The 21,103-nt window shown below is 36.7% G+C and overlaps 1 protein-coding gene across 2 annotated transcripts in view; it reads left to right on the top strand.

Annotated features, from left to right (window-relative positions):
• The window catches only part of Trim33 (tripartite motif containing 33), a 97,399-nt gene that overhangs the window by 61,303 nt on the left and 14,993 nt on the right, over positions 1–21,103 (top strand). For both annotated transcript variants that reach the window (XM_021653345.2, XM_021653344.2), the window contains exons 7-14: positions 1,217–1,363; positions 1,935–2,052; positions 3,777–4,051; positions 4,814–4,978; positions 8,862–9,059; positions 16,893–17,025; positions 18,642–18,705; positions 20,057–20,216. In XM_021653345.2, the coding sequence (XP_021509020.1) occupies positions 1,217–1,363; positions 1,935–2,052; positions 3,777–4,051; positions 4,814–4,978; positions 8,862–9,059; positions 16,893–17,025; positions 18,642–18,705; positions 20,057–20,216 (1,260 nt within the window). The remainder of the gene's footprint in view (positions 1–1,216; positions 1,364–1,934; positions 2,053–3,776; positions 4,052–4,813; positions 4,979–8,861; positions 9,060–16,892; positions 17,026–18,641; positions 18,706–20,056; positions 20,217–21,103) is intronic.

Genomic DNA, 21,103 nt, shown 5'->3' with positions numbered 1-21,103 from the left:
ACCCTTTAAAGATAGGAGATAGGTAGTTACATATAAATGAAAGAAATGTGTGAAAAATCTGAATTTTTATCGTTTAAATACGTCTTACATTGAAAAACAGTGGTGAGATTAAAAGTCTTGAACATTAAAGTTATGTGTCTCTTACCTATTGTATTTGTAGTCAGTAAATTTTAACACTAATAGATTTTTGTCTCTAGAATAACTATGAATCCAGAGCAGTTGGTAGTAACTATTTTTGATACATTTTAATGCATGTAATGCATGCATTTATCTATGCATCTAAAAGTGGTAATTGCAAACCCTTTTCAAGAGCTTCAGAATTAAAACATTCATCTTAAGACTAAACTGTATATAAGCACTTGTTGATAAATATTTCATGTAGAATTAACAATAATTTTTAAAATAGCAAATTTTTTGTATAGTATTTTTCTAAACAGTAAAAGAGACATTTTTGAAAGCTTTGTTAAATAATTGATTGTAGTGAAGCTGTAGATTGAAATTCTTTCATCCGTTGAACACTTTCATTCATTGATTTATATTTTAAAGTGAACTTGTTCTCCTTCAAAAAATACCATTTAGTAAATGAAGTTGAATAGTCTATGGGGAGAAAATGGTTAAGCAGTAGGTAGGTTATTTTTGGTACACTGAATCTCAAGGTATACAGGGCAGTGCCCATCCCTTCTGGGCAGTGATTTCTTTTCAACACTTGATTATTTCTTGCAGCAGTTTTCCAAAACTATTTTTTCTTTGTGAACTTTGTTATACCAGTTTACTTAACTTCATCTTTAGACCTCTGGAATTTATCTCTCCTCCCCTCCCCCTTTTGTTTTAGGTTAAGAGAAATTTTCATCCTCAAACTATACCAGTAGGTGGCACTAGTAGCTCAGTATTTTCTCAGTTAAGATTATATAAAATGATTCCTCAGTGTTGCTTCATATTGTATTGGATCAATCAAAAAAACAGGAAGATACTATTTTGAACAGCTATTATTCAATGAAAGAAAAGCCATAAACTACTGCTAATGTTCTGAATGGAATGGATTAACTTAGAGCAGGAAGGTTTAGTCACACTTTTTAAAGCTACTTTTCTTCTGATTGTTCATAGATTAATTAGATAATTACAAGCTTCTCGTATAATTTTTGAAAAAAATATAGGTTTTTGAGTATGTGATTTGTTTGTTTGTTTTTGATTCTTCAGTGAAGCTCTTTTATTTCAGAATGTTACAAAAGAACGGCAGATGAAGCTACTACAACAGCAGAATGACATCACAGGCCTCTCCCGGCAAGTGAAGCATGTTATGAACTTTACAAACTGGGCCATTGCAAGTGGCAGCAGCACGGCACTACTTTATAGCAAGCGTCTGGTGAGACGTACAATCTTTATTTTTACTTAATAGACCTATTATTTACAAGAATGTTTATGTTGTAAATCTGAAATCCTATGTAAACATATTTTAGCAAATGTAACCATCTGTATATAAAGATAGAGAAAAGCTGAGCATGGTAGCATATAACTGTAATTCCAGCCAGCACTTGGCAGATTGAGGCAAGACAGTTGTGAGTTCAAGGCTAATCTGAACTTCATAGCAGTTCCCCAATTCAGAGAGCTGGAAAAATTGTATTTTTCTATTGTTCTTATTTATCATTCACTAATCTTATTTCTGACATTTTCCTGGAATTTCATAAATGAATCATGCCATAATAGGGATCATGCCACATAGATTCTTTTGAGGGTACTTAGTATTTTAATATAGGTTTATTGTCAAAAGTGGCAGAAGTTCAAATATGTGCATTTTATTTGCTTGCTAATTTAGACATTGACACTGTCTTCTGTGATACCTACTGTGAGGCTTTATGAACTTTTAAAAATCTCTCTGGTTTGCTTTTTTAACTGACATTTTATTTTAAGACTAATGTGAAATTTTTCCCTTTAAGATTACTTTTCAGTTACGTCATATTTTGAAAGCACGGTGTGATCCTGTTCCTGCTGCCAATGGAGCAATTCGTTTCCATTGTGATCCCACATTCTGGGCCAAAAACGTAGTGAATTTAGGTGAGAAGCCATTTAAGCCAATTCTGGAAAAAGCTTTTAAGCTTTAAGATGTGAATGATAAGAGATGTGTTATGTGTTGGAAACTCTGTTTAGGTGTAGGCTATTTTTTGGTCTTGGTACTGGGGCTTGAGCCTGGCCTCCAGCATGCTGAGCATGCCCTGTTACTTCGCATCCTTGCTTCTCAGCGTGGTCCATTTCCTGTCTGTCTTTTTCAAAATTAATACTGATTGTTTAATATGGAAATGTTAGCAAATGATTATTTTGTGAATAATTACTTAGATGTTCAGTAGTTTGATGTCAGGTGGCTCAGTGGAGGAGAAAGTTGAGTACACTAAGTGTCCTGTAGCCATGTCCAAGGAGTGTCAGGCAGAAGAAGTAAAGAAAAAGCCTTTGCTTCTGTTGCTCCACACCGGTGGCCCAAAGATGGTGGTGAAAGCTGTTGAGGTAGACAAAAAGCCAAGCAAGTGATGTATCTAATCTTAATTTCTAAAGAGACTGAGGCAGGAAGATCGCTAGAGCCTAGGAGTTTCAAGTCACTGTAGGTGACATAGTAAGGCCCTGTCTCTTAACGTCAAATGAAATGGCACACTGTGACTCAGTGAAGTCTGCCGTCCACTCTAGTGTTTCCACTAGCAAAGTAAGCATGTTCTTGAGATTTGGATTGTACTGTTTAAGGCTTTCTTTGGGTAAACGGAAAAAAAGATACTCATTAATACAGCACCGGAATATCATTGCTGTTTGGTTTAATTGTGTGTGTGAGTGTGTATGAGTGATTTTGTGCTGCATTTTCATAAAAGTTTTAAAAAAATTCATTGACCGGGACAGATTGTGTTGTTTTTGTTTTTGTTTTGGTGGTTTGCCAACATTACCTGAAAGCATGCCTTTCTAGGACTTATCCTCTATTCTCAGAAAGCAACAACTGTATAAAAAGGAAGGAAAAATTTAAAGGAATAGATGGTTCAAAGCATTCAGAATTTCCACAGAAAATTATTTTGAAAAAGTGGTTTTTTTTTTTGTTTTGTTTTGTTTTTTTTAATCTTTAACACTGGCATTTCAAAAGCAGATGGGGCAACGGAGAGATGGCTCAATGGTTAAAAGTACTGGCTGCCCTTCCAGAGGGCCTCAGCACCCACATGGCATCTCACAACTGTCTATAACTCCAGTTCTAGGGTTCTGGTAGCCTCAGGCACCCAGGCATACTGGGGTTGGTGCACGCACATATATACAGTCAAAACACCGATAAACATTTAGAAAGAAAGAAAGCAGATAGAATGAGTATAGCTCCCTTCATGAGCATCCTGGAGTCCTTGTCATGGAAGAATTTGGTCAGCCTGACCGGATCCTTCCTCTGATAATGTCTCTTTCAGTCTCCAGCCAGCTAGCCTGGGTTATGCAGCAGCAAAGACACTGCCTCAAACTAGCTGGAAAGGTGAGGACTGACATGCCCACAACCATCCACCCTCCCCCAAGAAATGCACTTGCACACATATACATATATGAGAACAGATAGTATATTCTGAATAATGAATCTATTTGTGGGAGGTTCAAGGGGCTTTGGAATCTATCTAGTTTCTAACTACCATCCTTAAACCTAGCTCTCCTCTGTGCTGTGCTGTTGGATGCTCTGAGATGCTAATTGTCAGAAGCAGGAAAACAGTGATTCACTTGTAAAGTGGAAAGTTTAGTTAATATTTGTAAATCCTTCTTATTTTTTTAACCCTCAGGTAATCTAGTAATAGAGAGTAAGCCAGCTCCTGGTTATACTCCCAATGTTGTAGTTGGGCAAGTTCCTCCAGGGACAAACCACATTAGTAAAACCCCTGGACAGATTAACTTAGCACAGCTTCGGCTCCAGCACATGCAGCAGCAGGTGTATGCACAGAAACACCAGCAGCTACAGCAGATGAGAATGCAGCAGCCGCCAGCCCCGGTACCAACAACAACAGCAACAACACAGCAGCATCCTAGGCAAGCAGCCCCACAGATGTTACAGCAACAGGTAAGCGTTGTGTCCTTCCATTATTGATAGAAAGTAAAAAGATGATAAGACTACACTGCAGTGTGTATACATGAATTACACATTCAGGGTTACTGGATGGAGTTCAGAGGTTGGGGGTGTGGGGAACCTTTGAAGAATAAAGGTATTAAGTAAGACCATGGGACGCAGTTACATTTTTCACTCTGTATCATATATTCCCTCACATGCATAAAATTGTGAGCCAAAGAACCAGATTGTTTCTAAGATCTGATGCATTCTTTAGGCATTCACTCAAATTATTCTTATCTTTGCTCTTTCTTGCTTATATGCTGCTTCACAACAAGTATTATTAATTGTCTTTTCCTCTCTTTTGTCTTTCCTCCTTCCCTTCTTCCTTCCCTCTCTCCCTTCCTGAAAAGGTAGATAGAAAAATTATTATACTAATTAATAGTTCTGTAATTATTGGCCTTAGAAAAGGAAATGTGGATTATAATATCTGCTTTATACCCTTCTGTTCTAATGGAATTACTTTAACATTTTATGATTGAACATTCAATTTGTAGAAATATTTTATCAGCTGGGCATGGTGGTGCACACCTTTAATCCCAGCACCCAGGATGCAGAGTCAGGTAGATCTCTGAGTTCAAGGCCAGCCTGGTCTACAGAGTGAGTTCCAGGACAGCCAGGGCTACACAGAGAGAGCCTGTCTCAAAAAAAACCAAATAAAACCAAAGCAAAATTTAAAAAAAAAACTGTATGAATTGCAATTTCTACTTTTTATAGCCTCCAAGATTGATCAGTGTGCAAACAATGCAAAGAGGCAACATGAACTGTGGAGCATTTCAAGCCCATCAAATGAGACTGGCTCAGAATGCTGCCAGAATACCAGGGATACCCAGGCACAGCGGCCCTCAGTATTCCATGATGCAGCCACACCTCCAAAGACAAGTATGCCTAGAGTTACATTTGTAAGAGTCATACAATTTTAAAACTAAAAGACGTCATTTTTATAATTAGTTGTTGGTGTGGGTCTTTGATATTTCTGGTAATTTGATGTTTCACATATATATTTGCTTCTCCAGAAAAATGTACATACACAGGAAAATTGTCTCTTTAAATTTATCACATGCTATGTATGGATTAAAATACTCTGCTGTAACAACTCATTACAAAGTGAAAAAACAAATCAAGGAACTTTTGATTTACCTTTAATCAGAAATAGTAATTCTGAAAATCAAGGTTAGATCTTCAATTTTCTAATATTGTTACTTTTTAACATGGTATTTGATCTTGATAACAAAGAATTCTTTAAGTAATAGTGCTAGCTATATGTATGTATGTTTTTTTTTTTTTTTCCTTTTTAGAGTATAGATACACTTCATGTTAAGAATTAGTGTGGGTTTGGGTATAGGTCAGTTGTAGAATGCTTGAGGTTCTGGACTTGTTTACCATTACTGCCAAAAACTTCAAGATAATAATAATAAAGGAACTTACGCTGGCTTTAGTGTCTGTGACTGTTATTTCAACACTAGAGAGGTAGTGTTAGGAGAATCAAAAGTTCAAGGTTATCTTTGGCTTCATAAAAAATTCAAGGCCGGCATTAGATTTTGTCTCAAAAGCCAACTAGATAGGGCTGGAGAAACGGCACAGTGATTACGGGCACTTACTAATCTTACAGAGGACCTATGTTTCTTTCTTAGCACTTACCTGGTAGCTCAGACCCACCTGTAACTCCAGTTCCAGAAGATCTAACACTATCTTCTGGCTCTTGCACATACATATTACAGAAACTCATGCAGCCACATACATACACACAAACATATAAATAAAATTAAAAATAAGCAAAAAAAAGTGATCTTTAAATAAATTTTATTATTTAAGTACAATATAAGTTAAAAATAGAGTTGTTGTTTTTTTTTTTTAAACTCCTGGTACTTTCTCAGAACATGAACATGCTTTGAGCTGAGTACAAGTACACAAGTACACACCTGTAATCTTAGGATTCAAGATAGAGAAGTAACATGCATGAATTGGAAGCCAGGCTGGTCTGTAGAGATCTTGTCTCAAAATTAAACAAGCAGATTGTAGAGGCTTTTAGAAAAATCACCAGTTCATGTAAAGTGCAGTGGTGGTACTGCTGTAACAGATTGTGCATCATAACCATTTAACTAGAATTTGAGGGATGGGACGTTTGGAGATGGCTTGGGCTAGGAGCATTTACCATTTTCCTTTTTGCAGATGAGTAAGTTCACTTCCTAGCACTCACATGACAGCTTGCAGTTGCCTGTAGCCTCCTATTCTAGGGTTTCTAATACCCTATCCTGTATACATATGGGTCGTATAAACTCAGTCAGGCGTGCACACATGCATGACAAACTAGTAAATCTTAAATAGAATCAAGTAATTTCCAGAAGGAAGGAATAGGGCAAACTTTCGCTCAGTTTACTTCGTCCACATGTTTAACATTTGGACTGTCAAACGCTGAGAGCAACGATTCCCCAGCCTTCTGGCCAAGAATACACCCAGATAGACTTGTGAAAATGTCTACTCACCTTGTATAAATTTTTATACATTTATAAAAGTATTGAGATATTCTAGCAAATTGTAACTATTTACAACTAAAATTGGGATGTGTATGATGGCTGAGCAAGTGAAGTCACTTGCCACCAAGCCTGATGACCTGTATTTGTTCCTCAGAAACTTGAGGGTGGAAGGAGAGAACCACATACTGGAACTTTGTCTTCTGACTTCCACATTGGCACCATGTCATGTGTGCACGCACAACACACTCACGAATATACAATATGGGGCTGGACGGATGACTCAGTGATTAAGAGCACTGGCTGCCCTTCTAAGTTGGATTCCCACACCCACATGGTAGTTGACAAACATCTGCAACTCCACTCTCAGGATCTGACATCTTCTGGCCTCTGCATGTGGTGTGCAGATACACATGCTGGGAAGACACGCACACACAGAAATAAGTATATCTTAACTGGGTGTGGTGGCGCACGCCTGCAATCCCAGCACTCGGGGGCAGAGGCAGGCGGATCTCAGTGAGTTCGAGGCCATTGTGGTCTACAAAGTGAATCCAGGAGAGCCAAGGCTACACAGAGAAACCCTGCTTTGGGGAGTGGGGTTGGGGGACCAAAATAAGTAAATCTTAAAGGAAAAAAAATTCAAAACTTTACAGACTATTTTCCTTGGACTTGAATTTCCTTTTTACTCCTGATAATGGAGGCTCCTATTAAGATTTAAAATGTTTCTGTTGAAAAGTTATAATTGTATTTTTTGTACACAGTTATAGAAACAAAATATGTTTATTTGGTTTAAGAACAAGCTGACAAGGCTAGAGAGATGGCTCAGTAGTTAAGAGCACTTCTGTTCTTGCAGAGGACCTGGGTTTGGCTCCCATGTAACTGCTCAAACTATTAATTCCATTTCCAGGTATCTGTGGCCCTCTACTGACATCTGTAGTCACTGCACACAGGTCGTGCACATACATACATTCAGGCACTCATTCATATAAAAACAATCTAAAACAATCTAAAACAATAATAATCAGATAATATAAATTTCTTTAATGTGTACATTTCTTTGAAATTTTTACTTTTGTTTTAGCTACATGTTTGCTTATTATTTATTGTTGGAATAAGAATAGTTTTTGTTTCAGGTTTTTGTTTTTATGTAATGTTCAAGAAACTTGACAAAATATGTAATTGTAGAGTTGAAATTTTATTACAAAAAATGTATCAGTCTTTTTGAATGTTTTGTAACAGCTCTTCTCATAGTTCCGTTTCACTTGGCAGGGGTTTATTGGCTCTTAATTTTTGTTGGTCTGCAGTATTAGCTCATTTTTAACTCCTAAGGCTTTTACCAGTTGTTCCTTTGTTTAATTTTATTACTTGGTTTTAGTTTTTTCCTCATAATAGTTAGCAGTATATTTTATCAAGTGAGAGAAGGACAGGTGTGCAAAGACCATGCATGACACATTGTTAGGCAAATATGATTTTAAAATAATACCGAGGAAAGGTTGAAGATACTGGTTTCCTTATGACTGCTGAGATACTCATGTAGTTCTTAGTACCAAGGTTCAACATTTGAAAGAGTACAAATGAAACAGAATCAGACTAACTGGCTATTGGGTTTTGAGGTCTTCTCATCAGAAATCAATGTTAGCATTTTTAGTTTTTAAATATTTATATGATTTAATTGTATGTGTACAGTAACTTATTTCCAAAGACCTACACATTTATGTCCTTAAATAACTCTTATAGTAGCCCTCTTAATGAAATCAGAAAGGGATCATTTATCCATAATTTAGAATTACTGAGATTGTGTGACTGTTTAAGAATGTACAGTATCAGAGCCAGAAATCAACGTCGTCATTCTTTTTTGAAATTCACCATTCTTTTTACCATATCAACTTAAATTTTGTAGTTCTTTTTTCATTAGCTAGAAGATTGAAAGATCAAAGTGGAATATCTTCAGAACTGTGTTTTCTGTGGCCTGCTCTTTGCAAGCTTGGTGGCTTCCATATCATCTTCATACATCTATGTTATGAAGATCATATCAGTAGGCTGACAGGTTGACAGTTACTTGCAAATCTGTTTTTCCCCAAATAGTACGTAAAAATGAGTGAAAAATGAAAAGATTAGTTCAAACTATTCTCTTGCTTGAGTTTAAGGGATTCCACTTTGTCAGCTGCAAGCACTTTTAGTTTGGAAAGGATACACTACAAATAGTTACAATTATTGCTAAGGCGTGGTTCATTGATGTTGGCAGAGCACATAATAATAGTAATAATAATACCACCTTCTTTCTTAAACAGCACTCAAACCCAGGGCATGCTGGACCTTTTCCTGTTGTATCAGCACACAACCCAATCAACCCAACAAGCCCTACCACAGCAACTATGGCAAATGCAAATCGAGGTCCCACCAGTCCTTCTGTTACAGCAATAGAACTAATCCCCTCAGTTACCAATCCAGAAAACCTTCCATCGTTACCAGATATTCCACCTATCCAGGTTTGTATCTAAGCTAAATGAATCATTTAAAATCTCATACTAATTGAAGAAGATGCGTATTTCAGATTTTGTTTAGTTTCAGGACCACTATTTCCTTGAACCCTCCGAAGAGTAAAGGGAACATATGTAACGTTTAAAGTTGCTGTGCTGAAACTAACATTCTTCCATGTTTAAAAGTTAGAAGAAACTGAATACTCTGTGTTAAGAGTCTATCTAATATACCAATACTAGCTTTGCTGATATGCCAGTTCTTCACACTTTTTAGCACCTTCCAAAGTCAGACCTCAATCAAATAATATCCTTTATGATAAGAATTTGGAGCCTAGAAGAGACCCAGGACCAAAAAGCAGTCTCATCTTTTGTTACTGTTATTTTAGATAACGTAAGTAAAGGTAGTCCACTGCTCATACAGACCAGTTGGGAAGAGAAGGCTTGTGCTGAAATGGTATATGAACATTTTATTGAACAATTGTGTTTAGATATGAGGCGCTTTGGGGAATATCCTAAAAGGGAAGAAATGATGGTGAAAAAGAGAAGATGAATTGCAAAGTGCCTCTGAGGTTTCTTTCTCATTTCATTCAACTGAGACATTTTTCTAATGATACATGTCTTTGTTGCCTTTTGAAATTTCCAGCTCATACCATATTTTTCTTTTTTTTTTCATATTTTTCTTAACTGTAAACAAAGTCTTTGAGGATTATACTGTTATTTCTCCCTTATTGTATGAATTTTAGAGTTGGAGGTCACTGTGGCAGCAAGGAGCAGTGATGTTGCTGAAGTAGTGGGGCCATTTTGTTTTGTTGAGACAGGTCTTAGTATGTATCCCTAGTGGACCTCACAGTTACTGAGATTACCTCTTTCTGTCTCCTGAGCTAGGATTGAAGGCATGAGCCACCAGTGCCTGGTTATGTGAGAGTTTCAAAAGGTGCTTTCATAACTTCAAAGTTATTTGAAACTACTGACTTCTTGTGATACTTTTATTCTATTACAGTTTCTTGATAATAGAAGACATTTGTCTCTTTTGGCTAAGGGAATGGTAATAGTATTGTTGCTGAGAGGATTAGACTATACAATAGAATGGAATAATTTTTGGAATGTAAGTTAAAAAGTTGTATTTGTAAGTTATCTTACAATAAAAAGCTTTCTCAGGCAATGCTTTGAAGCTTGAAATCACTTGGTTGAATATGTAATATTTCTACTTATAAGAAAAGAGTGGTAAGTGGCTTTCCTATGCAGGTAGTAGTTGGAATTTGATTCAAACTCCCACTTGTAAAATTGGACCCTCTTCATTATTCATAGAAACACTAAGAAGGTAGTTTGAGATGGGCTGAAAAGTTACTCTTTTGTCACTGTTTCTAGTATGTTTGCAACATTGTTCAGCTGTCGCCTCTAAGTTTTGGTATTTTCATGGTTTCAAGATATAATAACGGCAGTCATTCCATTTTCTAGCTCCTAGAAACCACTAATAACCCTGTTTTTGTTACTTTAAACGTTATGTATAGATATAACACATGGCCTTTCATGCTTGCCTTTTTTACTTAGCTCTTATTTACCTGGTGTCTGTGTTATAACTTAATTTCTTCTGTGGCTGAGTAATACTTTGTTGTATAGAATACTCTTTTATTTTCTTCTTTTGAAGATAGATAAGGGCTTGAAATACAGAACAGTCAGTCCTGGAAATCCACTATGTAGCTCAGGCTGTCCTCAAACTGACTTTTCACCTCATTCTCTCATGTGGTAGGATTATAGGCATGTAGCCCAGGCCTGTTCCTGGCTTTGGATCTATCTCACAGTATGTTCATGCATTAGTTGATGGATATTTCAGTTTCTACTTTCTGCCTGTAAGGAGTAATACTTCTGTCGTCTACTATGTGTAACAGTGGTTCTCAGCCTTTCTAATACTGCCACCCTTTAATAGAGTTCCTCATGTTGTGGTGGACCCCAACCATAAAATTATTTTGTTGCTACTTCATAATTGTAATTTTGCTTTTGTTTTGAATCATAATGTAAATATCTGATACTTGGCTATCTAATATGCAACCACTGTGAAAGGCTCATTCAACTCCCAAAAGGGTAGCAGCCTACAGTTTGAGAGCTACTGGTCTGTAAGTTTTCTTTTTGTGTAAGTTATTTCTCTAAGATAAAGTAATAATAAACCTGAATAGGACAAAACAAATGGACAGGAAAAAAAGAGAGAGCCAAGGGGAAAAAAATGCAAGGAACAACATGTAGAGGCACACATATTCATACCACAGAAATCCCATGAAGACACAAAATCAAAAACCATAATATATAAGCAAAAGACCTATCTTCCCCCTCCCCCCAAAGAAAGAAAAGAAAAGAAAAGAAAACCCTTCAAAAAATATCATACCATTGAGTTTGTTTTGTGTAGGCCATCGACTGATGGGCATGGGGGGCTTCTCTCAAGTATGGTTAAACATTAAATTTATGAAGCTGTTGCCATTACAACATAGACAGTAAACCTTTCAAACAGTAAACCGTGCTTTGGGCATGTGACTCAGTTGGGTAGTGCTTATCTAGTATGTGTACAGGGGATCTATCTACCCTCTTTTATTTCTTCCTTTTTTGTTTAAAAAGCAGAGCCTCAATTTATAACCCTGGCTAGCCTGGCACTCACCATGTAGACCAACTTGGCCTCCCAACTCAGAGATCCACCTGCCTCTGTCTCCCAAGTGCTGGAATTAAAGGTGTGCACCATCAAACCACGGTGAAAAGTTTCTTTATAACTACAGGACCTATAAGTAACAAAAAGTGTACTAAATACATATATCAAGAGCAGTCATTATTTTCATTATCAAGTTTTATGTGCTGTATGTAATTGTGTTCCACTTCACATAATTTGTCATGGTGTAGGTTTGTTTGCACCAGCAACATCGAAACATGGATAATGTCTTTGTGTTGTGAATGCCATCATTAGGCAATAGGTATTTAGAAGAGTAGTTAAAAACACAGTGTAGTCATTTGTTCCAAAATGCAGATTTGAACTGTAGCAATCACACATATAATAATATTCCAATAAATTATGTAGTAAAGTTGAAATTAGACTAAATTAAGAATTCACATAGAGAAAATCCAGCATTAACCTTAAAGTAAATGAATAGTAGAAATAGTACATTTAATGTGAAATAGAGAGATGTAGTCTCAGACTGACCTATTTTGCACAATCCAGAAAACAGCTGACTTGTACTTGAGTACATGGATACGCTGTGTGGTTTGGTTGGTCAGTATGATTTTTAGATGTGAAAGTATTATTAGCAATAGTTTGAAGGCTTGAAAAGGTACTACTGGGAGATAATAAAATATAGGAGAGAAAGACAAATGAAATTACTAACTATATTATATAGCCTTTTAACTAAGATGTTGTAATTTTGACAGTTAGGTAGCCAGAAAATCATAAAGTTAAGATTTAGAAATTAAATGTGTGGGGTGTTTGTGTGCACATGCATGCGTGCCTATGCACCAAACAGGTATGCAGAGGCCAGAGGACAAGTTTGCAGGGCCAGTTCTCTTCACACACCTTTGCATGGGTTTCATGGATCAAATGCAGATTGTACAGCAAGTGTATCTTCCCTGCTGAGCCACCTTGGTTGTCCTAAAGTGAAAACTGTTGAAAAAATAGTTTCCTTCCATGAGAAGGTAATAGGAGGTAGTAAATGGAAAACAGGGTGCTTCATGTTTTGATGTTTCACCTACAGTAATAGTGTATGTGCTTGCTTGGTTGTGTTTACAACAGTAATGTGTCTTGGCAGAATGTAATATTTTCCTCATGATTAGTAAATAGTTTTTATTAGGTTCAAGGTCAGATTTTTGGTATACTGTAGTCTAAAGACTAGATACATGTGTAGACACATGGATCTATACTATAGATCCTGGAAACGTCTATCACTATACTATAGTACATTTTCTTCAAAGATTTGTGAACTTGCCACATATTAGGCTTTCAGTACTGGTTGTCTGAAGATCAAAGAGAAACAGTCTTCATACGGATATAGTTTTCTAGCCATGTTCAAAACATGAAGTTGCTGCTTCATTTGGATATATATAATGATTTTGGTAGAAGAGCAGAACATTCCAAGTTTCCTACCAGTAGATGTCAGACTTTATATGAGATTGTCTTCAACATGGATTTAAGGGATAAGAGTCCCAGGCATTCATGGAAGAAACTGCAGGCTGGAGGAATTACTCATGCAAAAGTACCTGGGTATCAATTACTTGGTTGTAATTCAGGAGGCAATATAGTGAAGTGAAATTAGAGTTTGTGGTTTCTTAAATACTGGCCTTGCTTGCCACTCTTAAATTTCTTAGACATTTGAATCTATTAGAATCTGCCTCTTAAGTTTACTAGGGAGATTAAATAATTTGTATATTTAAGTTGGTGTCTGCAATGTAAATGTTCAATAAATATTAGTTGTTATGATTAGATTGCCTTCTGTTATTATTATAAAGTTGTGTTAGGTGTAAGAACCCAGCGTTTATTTAAAGGGAAACATAATTATTTCCTTAACAAATACGTTAAGCTCTTTTCTTAAGGAGTAGTGGGGAACAAGAGAGGCTTGCTGGCAGAAGAGTACACATGTTAAAATCTTTCTGTGATTGTTTCTTAAAGGGGAAAGCACAAATCAGATCTAGACTCGTGTTGAACTTCCTTGAAACCTGTGTGGGAATTAGGAAATGAGGCATTTGCAATACATTGTATGAGGTGAAAGGAACAATTTCAAAGCCCAATGAAGTAGAAAGGAACATTTTTTTTTTTTCAAGGCAGGGTTTCTCCACGTAGCCCTTTCTGTCCTGGAGCTCTGTAGACCAGGCTAGCCTTGAACTCAGAGCAGTCTGCCTACCTCTGCCTCTTGAGTGGTAGGATCAAAGGCATGCACCACCACCACTCCACTAGAAAGGAGCTTTTTCAAGCACAAAAATAAGGCTGATGTGGAAAGGAAAAAGAAACAGAAATGCCATGAAAGGAGCCTAGAGACAATAGGAAGTGGCTGCATCGGGCCTTTGTAAGCTACATAAAGGATTTTACATTTTGTCTTGAATTCAACAATGGCCTTATATTTATTTAAGGACTTCATGGTGGGTGAGTAGGGATAGGAAGAATATTCTATTGCCTGTGAGATTTTCAGAGGCCTCTGTAGACTTTCTATAAAAATTATAGGTGTTTTTTTTTTCCCTTGTTAATGAGAAAAAAAAGTGAAATCCCCCCCTTTTTTTGTCAGTTTCTATTGCTTGTGTGTGTGTGTGTGTAAGTGTGTGTAATTATTTTTCCTTGGTCTGACATAAATGATCAGACTATGGCAAGAGGGCTCAAGAGAGTGTATCCTTTCTCTGTTGGAGGCATATTTTATACAGTATTCTTTCTTTTTCTTTTTTTTTTCTCCCCAGAGCTGAGGACCAGACCCAGGGCCTTTTCACTTGCTAGGCAAGCTAAATCCCCAACCTTGCTTTCTTTCTTTTAAAACTACATGGTACTTTATTTTGTTGAGCACCAAGCATGCACATGGTGCACATATGTATGCGTGCAGGCAAACATTTGTACACACAAACAGAAATCAAAAATAAGTTTAAATTAAAAAAAAAAAAGGCTATTCATTTGAAAAATCATTGTAAGTCACCATGGAAATGATGGAAACTTTACATAGTAAGTGTACCATTAGTGAGAAATTAGAGGAATCAGGTTCTTCACATACTGCTGTTGGGGATGTGAAACACTTGGAAAAAAAAGGTCATCAGTCTCAGGACAAGTCATGTATACATTATTGGACCAGCTTGCTCTTTCTGTGGTTCATTCGTTCATCTGTGCCAGTCTGATAGGTAAAATGACATCATTGTGATTTAGTTCCCGCTCCCCTCCCTTTTTCTTTACGTACTCCTTTCTTCCTCCTCCCTCCCTGTTTTGAGGCAGATTACCGTGTAACCTAGGCTGGCCTCAAACTTGTGGTCCCTGCTCAGCCTTGGGTGCAAAGCTTCTAGATGTACACCATCACAGCTTGATTTTCATCTTGTGTTCTATTCTTTGTTATGTTATGCATATTTTTTTGTATTGCCTTTCGTTTTACAGATTAGTTATGCAACTTTGGTAATGCCTGTGTAGTTATTTGAGGATACTAGTAAATACATTTAATAATAAATGAATTGATGTCTTTTCAATTAGGTAGTTTTAAAATTATTTTATTTTAATTTATTTGTTTTAGGATAGTCTATCACTATCTTGCTCTGGCTGCCATGGAACTTGCTGTGTGGATCGGGCTGGGCTTGCCACAGAGATCTTCCTGACTCCTGCTTCCCTAACATCCAACCAGTTAGATGACTTTTAACTCTATGACAGTCTTTATGTCTATTTCTTCCTGACCTGTTGGCTCCTTCAACTTTTGGGCCGTCTATTTAGCTAGAGATAAAAATGGTAGATAGGGAATATAAAAGGAGTGGAATAGGGTTGTCATTTTCCCTGTTTGCTTTTATGTGCTATGCATCACTCTTTCTGGGGCCGGAGAGATGTCTCAGAGCATTTGCTGTTCCACAGAGGACTGGAGTTCAGCTTTCAGCAGTGCAATAGTGCCTCACCACCGCCCAGTTCCAGAAATCTAGTCCCTTCATCTGACCTGTGCGGCCACACACATGGTGTACACAAATGCAGGCAAAACACTCAGACATATTAAAAATAATTATAAAGCTTTTAAAAATATGAAACAAAAAGAGCTCCCAATTTATATCTAGTTAACTTGAATTACAGCTAAGGATTATCCTATGGTTATTTACAGCTTACAGAAGGATGTTTAATCAATATCTGTGACCACAGGATAGGCAGAACTATTACTTTTTGTTCTGATTAATTCAGCCTTCTCACCTTAGCCCCACTGTGACTGCCCTATTTTTTGTTTTTCTTTTCCTTTTTTTAAGGGATTTAGGAAATTGTCAGTTTTGCTTTTTAGGAGGATATTCCCCTGCATGTTATCATGACCTGCTGCATTCTTAGTTTCCAGTTCTTCTTTGGTTTATATTCAGTTTTCTCAGAGAGCAGGCAATAAATGCATAGTTTTGTCTGGAGCACAGGTTGAAAAAGGGAGCAAGTATGAAAATAAATAGAATAAGCAAGAAGATAAACAAGTAATAATAACTTGACAATTTCTTAGGAATAGTGTGGGTTTTCTTGTCTTGTTTTGTTTTGTTTTACTTGTAAAACTTTTCTCACTTAAACATCGCATTCTGTAGGGTAGACGGCTTATTTTAGGACAGGAAACTGATGTGGATTTGTTGTTTGGTTTGATTTGCTTTCGGGGCAGGAACTGTCCCAAAATTGCAATGGTTTATTCTCTGACCCTATCCTACTGCTTCTAACTATGAAATGAGTTCAGATTTCTGCCCTTTTTTGTGTGTGTACAGTGATGAGACTGGCTGGATGCTGATGTAAGAAGTTGTCAGAGCTTAAAGTTGGGTTTTGACATGTGTTTCTCCCTGTGTGAAGGATTCTGATGGGACTCTAAAGTCGAGGAGACTGAGGACAGTAGTACTCCTGCAATTTTGAGCAAAGGAAGTGAAGTGTTACTCAGAACTGTTTTTATAGTTACACACAGTGCTTAGGGATTTTTAAGTTTGTCTTAGCAGTTGGATATCTGTTGTATAATATAAATTATAGTACCAGTCACATAAACTTCATACTGTGTGAGTTCTCAAAATAGCCTAAGGAAGCAACAGTTAGGTTTAACTTGATATTGAATAATCTATGTTAACTTTTAGTAAAGTGAATGTAAACAGTGACATTAATTCATTCATCCTCAGTTTAATCAAAGCAGATTTATTTTTGTCTCTTTTTAGTTGGAAGATGCTGGCTCAAGTAGTTTAGATAATCTACTGAGTAGATACATCTCAGGCAGTCATCTACCCCCACAGCCTACAAGCACCATGAATCCTTCCCCAGGACCCTCTGCGTTATCACCTGGATCTTCAGGTAAAACAAGTAGAGCTATTGTTCTTCATTTCTCTTAACATCTTAAGCCAGGGTTTGAGGAGTGAGGGCTGTCTTCTTGTATCTGTATTAGACTTTAAAAAAAAAATGTGGTACTATATATTGGCAAGTCTAAAATCTGCAGGGCGTTTTAGCAAGCTGGAGACTCAGGGAAGAGTTTCTTTGCAGTCTAGTGTCCAGAAGTAAAATTCAGTAAGTGTCTGAAAGGAATAGCTTTAACTTTTCAAGGGCTTCAGCTACCTTAAAGAGGCCCACTTGGATTCTGAAGGATAGTTTGTTTGTTCACCGTCTATTGACTTTTCAAATTTGCATACATATATGTTGAAGTGATGTTGACAGTCTTTAGCGGACTAGAGTGGTGCTAAACATATGTGTACCCTGTCTTTCAATAACACTAAAGCATCCAATCACGCTGTACTCATTCTTGGTGGGTTTGGAGTCTGTTAACCTTGTATGTCCTATCTTTTGCAGTGTAGATAAGGAATTGAGTTTTTAAATTTAAACTCAAAACAGTTTTAAAATAATGAAAAAATTGTTTAATGAAGTTGAAAACCATGTGGATTTTCAAGTTGTAATTTTAAAATAAAAAGCTTAAATTTGCCTTTTAACAATTAAAATATTTGTAAAGTGTGATTCTTTCCTCAAACCCAGATTTATTCTTTCTACTGTCATGTGATTTCAGCTGAGACATTCAAAATTCATGATTGGAGTAATGCCATACAGGCTAACAGTCAGGTCATTATGTATAGAATATATTCCTTCCCCCACTCCTTTTTTCTTTCGGATTTTTGGAACAGAGTCTCACCTTGTAGCCCAAGCCAGCTAGGAACTTAGTATCTACTGAAGTAGGTGAACTCCTACCTTAGATTCTCAGGTGCTAGGATTTCAGTCATAAACTACTACATCCAGCTCTGAAGTATTTTTCTGATGTAAATGAAGTGGGGTTTTTTTTGTTTTGTTTTGTTTTTTAAATTAAAACAGAGTATCTTATTTCTGTAGGAAGAATAGTTCAGAGGTAAACATGGATTGTTTTTTGAGGCAGGGTTTCTCTTGTGTATTACTGGTTGTCCTGGAACTCGCTCTGTAGACCAGGCTGTCCTTGAACTCACAGATCTGCCTGCCTCTGCCTCTCCAGTGTTGGGATTAAAGGTATGTGCCACCACTGCCTGGTATACACATGGATTTTTATGGGAGGCATATTATTAACATTTTAGATTGTATCATTGAATTTTAGTAAGAATTTTTTTTTTTTCGGGACATTTAAAAGCACAAATGCCTGATTAGTTTTTATGTACCTGTAACCTTAACTCTCAGATGCAGGCAGTGGACAATTGAGAGTTTAAGGCTAGTGTGGGCTGTATAATGAAAAACTGTCTCAACTTTTTAAAAATAAAGGACTATACAGACTATTTTGTGATGTGAAAAAAATGACAGCTTTCTTAATCTGCTTTTGCTTATGGGTGATATTGATTGTTTGGAAGAGGATTCTATAAGTCCTGTCTGAACTCAGCTGAAAGAAACTGTTTGATGACTACTAATGATTATGTTTGCGATCTCTGACTTCATTCTGAGTCTCAGTTTGACCTGCTGTTTTTCAGGCTTATCCAATTCACACACACCTGTGAGACCCCCTAGTACATCCAGCACTGGAAGTCGAGGCAGGTGAGAATGTTTTGGGTTTCCCCCCCCCATTATTATGTTAATTACAACTTTTATTTCATATACCAACTTCTAACATTAGTACATTAGTTATGTCAAGTCTTCTTTCCTTTGTTCTCTTTTCGGTTTTCCTCTTATTTGGATTATTTGAAACAAATCTCAAAAATTACATTATTTTACTTGTAACTATTCAGTATTATTTAGATCCAGTTATTAATAAAGTTCCCCCTTTTTGTGGTGGCAACACATTTTTTATGTTCTTGTAGATATTTAGTCACATAAGTGCTTTTTTTTTAAACAAGTCATTTCTTTGAGCCACATTTAAATAAGCCCTGTACATTGTCATCCCCAGAGGCATTTACAGAAGCATCACTTTATTTTTCTGCAGATGTAGGCGTTTCTCTTCTAGACTTTTCTATTTCTCATATTGTTATTAGTTTGCTTCCCTTTTTGTTTGTTGTTTTTGAGACAGGGTTTCTCTTTGTAGCCTTGGCTCTTGTAGAACTACTCTGTAGAACAGACTAACCCTTGAACTCAAAGATCCTCCTGGCCCTGCCTCCCAATTACTGGGAGTACTGGGATTAAAGGTGCACCCTACCACTGTTCTGCAATTGCCTCCTTTTTACACACACACACACACACACACTGTAAAGAAATTATGTCAATTACTAAGTTAAGGGAGGCAGGATAAATTTTCTTCATTGACTTTGGTGATGAGCTTCACCAAAGTGACCCAACAGTTTGACTATTATTACTTTTAGGAATCTGTATAGTTCAACACTGCTGATGTTGTATTCTTCCGAAGTTTGAGGTGGTAGAATTGAACCTACCTGTATACAGAGACACAATCACTGACATTTTATGCTGTAGGTTGAGCATCCCTAACCTGAGATTTGAAATGCTCTAAAATGTAAGCACTAGTATGATGCCTCAAGTGGAAGATTCCATATCTGATCTCATGTGTTAGGTCGCCACCAAATTGCCAGGTGCATTTAAAATATTGTATGAAGTAACTTTCAGGTTATATATGTAAAAAGCATAAATGGATTCATGTTTATACCTGCGTCTTATCCCAAGCCTGTATACTAAATGTTTCAAAATAGGAGAGAATATCTCAAAACTCTAGTCTCAGGTCTTTTAGATAGGGATTCTCAACTTGTGGTGGCATGGAGAAATGTGAATTAGACTCCTTCAGTGGTTTACTCTTACGTGTTTTAGATCATGAAATGTAATTTTAAGGTCTATGCTTAGGTCTGCTACATTTCTTTTTTGAGGTAATTACCACCTTTAATAAAAAGTACTTTTTATTTATGCTATACAATCAAATATGTGACTTTTCCTTGTTTCTTATTAGCTGTGGATCATCAGGAAGAACTACTGAGAAAAGTGGTCATAGTTTCAAGTCTGATCAGGTGAAGGTGAAGCAAGAACCTGGGACTGAAGAAGAGATATGCAGCTTTTCAGGAGCTGTGAAACAAGAGAAGACAGAGGATGGCAGGAGGAGTGCCTGTATGGTAAGCCACCACGGTTTGACAGGATATCAGGAAGTCACAACACCAATCTTCCATCTCAGTAGACATACTTATTTGTCTTTAAATGTTTGTGTTTGACACAAGCTAAGTATCTCTTTTTCTATTTCTGCTTTTAAGAGTCAGCTGTAATTAATCAGAAAAGATTTGATTGCTTTAATTACTTCTTTGATATTCTCTTAGAATTTCTGTTTAGCAATGCTTATGCCAATGGTGCTAAATTTTGTTCTACTATTGGTCTCAGTGTATACATAGGAGCTGAAGGCCACAGCATTACCTTAACTGCTGTCTATAGCCTAAGAGCTCAACAAGATTATTCATATGAAAGAAGATTGTTGATCAAAGACTTTTTATAATAAAAATATTTCCTTTTTGTCTTATAATCACTCTAGAATTTCTCAGATGAAATAGTTTATACAGTTTATAAAATAGAATGAAGGAAAGTCCAAACCCATCTTCATTTAGAAATTTTACTTTTTCTGAAATTATTTTATTTACATTTGTGTTTTACCTCCATGTATGTCTATGCAAGGGGGGACATTATAGGAACTGGAGTTACAGACAGTTGTGAACTGCTATGTGAGTGCTGGGATTTGAACCTAGGTCCTTTGGAAGAGTAGCTAGTGCTCTTAACCACTGGGCCACCTCTCCAGCCCCAGAAATTTCACTTTTTGTTATTCTTTTTGCCCAGGCTTCTTACTTTTCTACCTACGTTATTGGCATATAGGCATAGGAGCATATTACTATGTTCAGTACAATGTCTATTAAAGAGCTACAACTTCAGCTCTGTTTATAACACTGTCATTTCTTTCACTAAAACTCTCAATTTAGAAAATGCCCCCATGCATGCCTTTAATTCCAACACTCAGGGA

This window comes from Meriones unguiculatus, chromosome 10, assembly GCF_030254825.1.
Source record: "Meriones unguiculatus strain TT.TT164.6M chromosome 10, Bangor_MerUng_6.1, whole genome shotgun sequence".
Taxonomy (NCBI): domain Eukaryota; kingdom Metazoa; phylum Chordata; class Mammalia; order Rodentia; family Muridae; genus Meriones; species Meriones unguiculatus.
Note: the sequence above shows the minus strand (reverse complement) of the source record. Positions and strands in the feature narration are given on the sequence as shown.